The sequence below is a fragment of the Cyphomyrmex costatus genome, unplaced genomic scaffold, assembly GCF_001594065.2.
Source record: "Cyphomyrmex costatus isolate MS0001 unplaced genomic scaffold, Ccosl1.0 scaffold147, whole genome shotgun sequence".
NCBI lineage: Eukaryota > Metazoa > Arthropoda > Insecta > Hymenoptera > Formicidae > Cyphomyrmex > Cyphomyrmex costatus.
Window position 1 is genome coordinate 334782 of NW_017275468.1, and position 7764 is coordinate 342545.

The 7764-nt window shown below is 28.1% G+C and overlaps 2 protein-coding genes across 2 annotated transcripts in view; one reads left to right on the top strand and one right to left on the bottom strand.

Annotated features, from left to right (window-relative positions):
• The window catches only part of LOC108783302 (facilitated trehalose transporter Tret1-2 homolog), a 25407-nt gene extending 23071 nt beyond the window's left edge, over positions 1-2336 (bottom strand). The window contains exon 1 of the mRNA XM_018551843.1: positions 2273-2336. The gene's annotated coding sequence lies outside the window, so the exon portion shown is untranslated. The remainder of the gene's footprint in view (positions 1-2272) is intronic.
• On the top strand, positions 488-7166 carry LOC108783303 (facilitated trehalose transporter Tret1). The gene is made up of 7 exons (XM_018551844.1): positions 488-529; positions 803-938; positions 1289-1459; positions 3324-3472; positions 4075-4613; positions 6451-6586; positions 6811-7166. The coding sequence occupies exons 1-7, from the start codon at positions 488-490 to the stop codon at positions 7144-7146; spliced, it is 1509 nt and encodes a 502-aa protein (XP_018407346.1). The 3' UTR covers positions 7147-7166.
• The last annotated feature ends 598 nt before the right edge of the window (positions 7167-7764 follow it).

Genomic DNA, 7764 nt, shown 5'->3' on the forward strand with positions numbered 1-7764 from the left:
ATTGGTCATCCATGAACGAGTTTATATTTTACAATAATCTATGTGACGTAGTTAGCTATTATTGTAAGTTTTTACTTCACTTTTCTTGATAACGTTAGTTGGAAACGTTAAATAACTGTGCATATGTAAAATATCCATAAAAAAAGTGGATTAGTTCAAGCATTATTTTCAACGATACAATAAGTCTGATTGAAAACTTCGCGATTATTGTCATCCATTTTTAATCAAAAGTTCGATAAAACATTATTTAACAAAATATCATATTTTATAAAAATTTGTTTTTAAGTGTACACGTTGTAATTAAAAACATTTTTTTATTTCAGAAAATACACAATTAATTGAACATGTGAAAGTGTCAGTTGAAACTAGTTATGATGTAATCTTGTAGATTATTATAGTGCAATTAGAGGAAATAAATATAATATAGAAATTCTTTGTGCTTTCTACAAAATTTTTACGAGACATCGATAATATGGTAAATATAAAAATGTATCTACAATCGAATATACGAAGAGAAGTGCTTTTTTTGGTACGTAATTTATTTAAACATGTTTAATGAAAATAATAAGTATTTAAACATATTTAATACAAACAAAAAGATCATGACTTTTTTTCATTTTAATGTGACTTAAAATAAAATCTCTATGAAATAATTTTTAATTAAAATGCTATAAATTTAAACTCCTAAAATTTTAAATAAAAAAAAGTATTGTTCGCAATTTTAACATATTATAATAAAAATAAAGATCATAATGATATTATATTTAATATCTAATTTCTGTGCATATATAATTTGCCGCAGCTTCTTTACATCATTATTTGCAACTTGACTCAAATTAATACAGGAGCCGCTATGGGATACTCCTCTATAGTACTTCCGGTATTGACAAGTAATATGTCATCGATAACTTTAAATGAAATGGAAGTACCATTGTTTGGTAATAGTTTTAACACAATTCTAGTATTATTTATTCATTACAAAATATATTCCTATATTAACATTTATAACTGTTATTATTTATTGTTAGTCTTATTAGTCTTATTAGTCTCTGCCATAATTAATATTTATGACTTTTAAGAGAATTGCTAATAAACCAAGAATTCAATAATCTTTGTACATGCTTTTATTGTTATATTGCATAAATTTATATATAAACACAAAATAGAAAAAAATAATAAAGTAGAATTATATGTATAATTTAAAAAATTGATGAAATATTTTTATAAAATAAAAAATATTTGTAAAATGCACTGATTTGCACGTAACAATAAAACAATTTTTGTCTAGTTTCTATTATATCAATCACCCAAATCATCGGTAGCCTTTTATGCCTTATTACTATGAGCTATGGAAGAAAATGTACCATGATAGTATGCGGTATAAACTTTTCTTTAGGATGGATTCTGATTGCGAGTAGTTATAACGTAATACAACTCTTTATTGGTAGAGCACTAACAGGTAAGAAATTCGTTGAATTGAGATTATTTACATGTATGTATATATAGTATAATATATATACATATATATACCCACATATATAATTTATATGTGTATATAAATTATTCTTAGTCCGTGATCCATTATTCGTGTTTTTTTCTTATCAATTACGATGTGTAGGATGTTTGAGTGGTACAATACAGTTAAAATTTATCAAAATGATGATAAATAAACTAGAGCTCTAGAGCTCTAAAATAAACGACAAAAAATTTTATAAATGTGCCCTGAAAACAATGAATAATTTAGTTTTTAATAGCTTATATAACACAATGACCATATTTTGCTGCAATTCTAAATAACTGTTGAACAAAGTAAGTGGATTTATAAATTTTGCATTTATTAGAATTGTATTAGTATATGTAAAAAAATTGTGTTTTAATTTTTTAAGTCAATCTTTTATCGTAAATAAAAGATTAAAAACATTTTGGAACATACGTACTGGAAGTGTCATGATTAATTGGCGCTATCTCCACAAATATATATATTTATTCTTGTTTGTTTTACACTGTAATGCGATTATAATCTACAGTTTTTTAAACTGTCTTTGAAATTCTAATAGTATAAAGATATGAATTGTGTAAAGTTAAACAATTACATAATTAACGCAAGCGCATAGAATAGAAACTGGATCGCCTCGAAAGAATCAGAATTTTTCTACCGCGGAATCCATTTGTTACCCGAGAAATGGGAAATGGTTATAGCTTTCGATGGACAATATTGTGAATAAAATATCAGGTATCTTTTTAATAAAATATTAAATATTTATTAACTTACTTCTTGACTCTTTTGAGTTATGTTCTCTCTCTGCCTATATAGGTACTTTCTTTATATATTGCGTATATTAAACTTAACATTTCAATTTTCTCGCGTCTTATATAAATGCATGTTACGACTAATTACAATTTCAAGATTAGCCAATACAGGTACATACATATATGTTGTGTGCTCTGCGCAGGCGTAAGTGCTGCCTTCTACCAATAGAGCGTCCATACTGTTGCCCGCTCGCTAAAAATTCCGTTAGTTACTTGTATATCCAAAACAGATAAGATATACAAGTAACTAACTAAACAAAGAACACAAGAGCATAGCACTTGTATTTTGCTACATGCTTTCTCTACACTTATGTATCACAAAATAAAACCATTAAGTCATTTACACATCTTACAGTAATCATTTTATATATAGATTATAATTTATGATTGCGCTACTTATTACAGTAATAAATCGATTCCACTCGTAATAATTTCATTAATATTAACAATAAAAAATTTTAATCATAACTTAATATTAATATAACATAAAGGTATGTAACAGAGTAGTTGCCGGAAAATTATCTCTATTCCTTCTATTGTTTCTGACTTCTACGGCGTATATCTTTGCGCAGTGTATTTACCGGAGTTACCCTAGCCTCTATTATTATAACGATTATACATACTCTATACTATAATAAAAGAGCACATGCAACGTTATTTATCCAATCCAGATCGGTTTAAAAACCCCGTTCAAAACTTCAAATCCGCTATGATCGAAAACTATATAATATTTTTTACTGCAAATATGTGTATAACAAAAGAAAGATGTACTTTTTTAATCATCATTTTTTGTTCGACTTTATTGTGCTTAAAGCCTGGAAGATTAATTATTAATTAATTAAGTTATTGAAAGAATGTAATATACAAACAAGTTTTATCTAATTCGAAAACTCTAGTTTATATTAATGAAGAAGGAGAAATAGAACTTTCTCTGCATTGACTGTTTGCTTAATATGATAATCAGACAAACAGGATTAATCCATATTAATTATAAATGCTTTGCGAATTTTCAGGAATTGCCATGGGTCTTAGTTCATCTTCCATTGAAATTTATTTAGCAGAAATTTCTATACCTTCATGGAGAGAAATGATTACAACTACTCCGAATACATCGCTTTCTGGTGGAGTTCTAATCGTCTATTTTCTAGGATTTGTTGCAGAGGTAAGAATATTAAAATCATAAAAATAAAATCTAAGTAATACGTAATTCAACTCATATATGACGAAAGTGATATATGGTCGAAGAAGTTATCTTTTTTTACAAAAAGATAAAAAAATGACGCCAAGTCTCTTCTTCGATCCAATACTCCTCTATATCTGCGACACACCTTTTGCATTTTAACTCTAAGCTCCATTCAATTAATAACACCCTCGTCACCAGAGAGATATCAAGATTACTTATCCTATTCCATGCATCGCTCCACCAAGTTCCCCGTGCGCCTTCTTCTACATATTAGTCGGATACTTCAATCATCTTCCTATATCAATAAAATTAATAAAAACATCACCCTCTCTATCCACCTCTCGTTCTGCTGTTTCACGTTTCATCGTATCACTCACAACTCACGACTTCTAAACTCATTATTTCGTTACCAACGGATCTGTCTGAATTTATCTCTCTCTCTCTTTCTCTCTCTCTCTCTCTCTCTCTTGAAAAAAATTCTAAAATGTTGTCTGGAACATTAGAAAAAAAACAATAAATAAACAAACATTTTAGAATTTTTTAATGGTTATATTTCATTAAATAAATTTATATTATTTTAGAACAATTGGAGACTGATAGCAGCATTTTTTATTATACTATCGATATTGTCTCTGTTGTGCAATATTTTTTTCGTCCAAGAGAGTCCTGAGTGGTTGCTCTTAAAAAATAGAAAAGAGGCAGCTCATATCTCTTTACTTCGCATTCGTGGTTTACGTCAGGAAACGATAGAATTCCAAAAAGAATTTACCGAAATGAGGAATTGTAACGAAGTGGCAAATAATTCTGAAATGCCAAGAAACTGTCAACCAGATGTTATCTTAAGTACAGAGAACGAAAAGGAGTCATCTCCGAGCTGGAATGTGAGAAATAAACTCAGGCGTATCCAAAAAACAACAGTTTTACCAGAAGTATGGAAGCCGTTTGTGATATTAAATCTGTACTTTCTTTTGCAACAATTTAGTGGATTATATGTGATTATTACTTATGCTGTCGATATGATTCAGAGAATTGATATCATGATTGATCCCTTCTTCATCACAGTCATAGTAGGAGTAGTTCAATTAGTAGGCAACGTTATAACTACATTTTGTAGCATGAGGTAACTATTTCTTTTGCTATATATTTTTCGTATGCAGTTTGCACTTATCATATAATATAAGTATTATATTTATGTGATGCAAAAATATATAAAAGGCAATATTAACTGCAATAAGAAATAATGACAATAAATTGCATTGTTAAGGATAAGAACGTGTGCGGATTTGTTGCGTGCGCGCAGGTGTGTGTGTTATCCAATTTTAGTTGTTTTAAAATTAATGACTTTATTGTTAATTAGAGATATTTTTTATTAAAACTTTTGTGATTAATTCATAGATTACGCTCTATTATAATAATTATTAAACATTTATTCAGGGTTGGGAACGTTACTTCATAAACGTGTCACACTACTGTTACTATTACTTTTTGTAAAATGTAAGTAAATTGTAATTGTGTGTAAAAGTAATGGTAACGATAATGCGTTATGTTTATAAAATAACGTTTTCAACCATAAATAAATGTTTAAGTATCATTGCATTCTAATAACGTTATCTACGGATTAATTAATAAACAATATCTTTGACTAACAATATAATTCGTTTATAAATATATAATGCCAATGTGAACCAACACTAGTTGTTCCTGTGAATCATAAGTAACTTTATTAAAAATTATACACTAATAGATATAAATAAACCTAATAGATATAAATAATAGATATAAATTCTGACCTTTCGTTTAGGTTTTCATCCGTATAAGTTTGATCGAAATAATAAAATTTACAAAGATGTTCAAGGGAACATGATGTACATTTTGGCTAAGATGACTTCGAATTTTTTTAAATGATACTTAACTCTGAGATGAGAGAACCACACCGATTGATATATTAAATTGGCTGATTTAATATTGACAAGATCTTAAATCGGTGTTGATGGCTCGGTCATTCGACATGAATCGTTCACATGTCGAACGACCGAGTCATCAACAAAAATCTCAATTCCAATTAAGGAAGAATGATACAGCGCCGATATTTTAAATATCAATATCTTTGGACTTTTTTCCCGATATTTTATATCAATATTTTTTCCTTTCGATATTGGCGTATATCAACATTTAAACAAGAATATTGAAGTCTCGATACGGTCCATTGTTCAGAGCATACAAATTATATTTTGCCAGACAGCACAGTAATGTTTAAAAAATATATTTAAAACGTACATGTTGGACGTTTGGACATATTAAAAACATTCAGATTAGATCCATGGATATTTTAAAAACATTTTAAAAACATTCAGTGTCACTATTTTGGACTTCTCAAAAACATCCATTTTAGGACGCAATGGACTAAATTAATATATTAAACAAATCTTAGACTACAAAATCTAGACAAAATGATTCTTAAAGATTTTGTTGTTGTTGAAAACTCACATAGTACAGATGCCCTACGGACGTCCATGGGAATATAATGTATAATCTATAATATTAGATCAAAACCATGTAAGTAGATAAAATAAAAGAAGTGTGTAAGTGTATATATAACATATATCTCGTTATTTATGGGGAAAAATTCGATTTAAACCCCACTAAAAAAGAATAAAATCGAAATATCTGATCCGTATCAATATCAGCAATGTCGCAAATTAATCAGCTAATATTTTATTGTATCAATATTTCTGCACACGATATATTGCGATAAGATATATCAAGATTTTTTCTGTATCTACCCATCCCTAATTCCAATTAGTATACCTTCTCCTTAAATAAAATCCGAGATACGCCCATGAATGGTAGTAATGCGTTTATTTCCCAACTCTGCACTTATTACAATAGATGTAAATATAATTCGTACTAGAAATGTTTCACAAAAATTTTCTAATAAATATTTTTGTATGTTCTAGAATTGGTCGTCGAACTATTTCAATCGTGTCCGGTGTCGGTATATCAATTTCTTTAGGCGTTTTAACAACGTACCTGCAATTTTTTGAGAACATCGGTGTTACGGTTGTACCCCTCGTTTGCTTCCTTTTCTATGTGGTAAGAAAATAAGAATTTCAGAAAATTTTTTTATAATTTCTTGTTTATCATTTTAAGATGGTGTTATAATTATGATAATAATTTAATGTGAGTATAATTACATATAGAAATTCAACTCTGAAATTTATTAATTTCTTGATATTAGTTTTTTCAAAAAGAATCTTGAAAAGATCTATCAATATATCTATTATAGCTAGAATTCACGATTAATTGATAAATCGCAGGGATTCGGATCTTTCGGATTTCTTATGATGCCTTGGTCCATGATTGGGGAATTATATCCTACTAAATACATAAATATTCTGGGATCACTTACCACTACTATCGCTGTATCATGCAGCTGTATCATCATACAATTATATCCAATGATGGTAACGCAAAACAGAAATGCCACCTTTTGCTTTTATTGTATAATATCCATTATTGGCACGTTTTTTATAATAATTGCATTACCGGAAACACGAGGAAAGACGAGAACTCAGATAGAAGAAACTTTTAAAAGAAAATTGCAGATAGTAGAAACGACAGAAACTTTTAAGAAAATAGAAGATGTATACTAAACTATGTGCGCAAATCACTGCACCCGTATAGTTCTCGTGTCCACGTAATGAAGCCGTGGCAACATTCAACCTCATGTCTGTATATATATATATACATATGTTCGGTGCGATGGCGTTATAATACTTATAAAAGTCTTGCTATAATCTTTTTATTATATATTAAGCATAAATCTTTGTTATAATAAAAATTATTTATTATTATTAATGTTTTATTTTTTCTATACATGGTTTCCTATACAAGAAAGGTTTTGCTGAAGTATTTAAAAATTTGACCTCAAATAAAAAACAATTTTGTTACATTATAATAAGTAATTATGTAAGATGCTGAAACATAATAATTCTACAAAAGATGAAGATATTCTTTGAATTATTTTAAATAATTATTATGATTCCGACGAAATTATTTTCAAATCTACATTTGGCTAAAATTTTAGACATTTTAGCAAAACAATTTTTTCCCTGTAATTATGTATACTTAATAAAACGAAACAAAAAGTAAAACATAGTGCATAAAAAAATAAAATTATATATATATATGTATAATCTTTAATTTTTACCATACAAAAAGGCTTCCACTACTGGACTCATCAGGTCTAAGGTAGGCTTCCACTACAATGC

Coding starts and splice junctions, on each gene's coding strand:
- LOC108783303 (XM_018551844.1), top strand. CDS start 488: ATGTATCTACAATCGAATATACGAAGAGAAGTGCTTTTTTTG. Junction 939..1,288: donor AATGGAAGTACCATTGTTTG/GTAATAGTTTTA, acceptor ATTTTTGTCTAG/TTTCTATTATATCAATCACC. Junction 4,614..6,450: donor ACTACATTTTGTAGCATGAG/GTAACTATTTCT, acceptor TGTATGTTCTAG/AATTGGTCGTCGAACTATTT.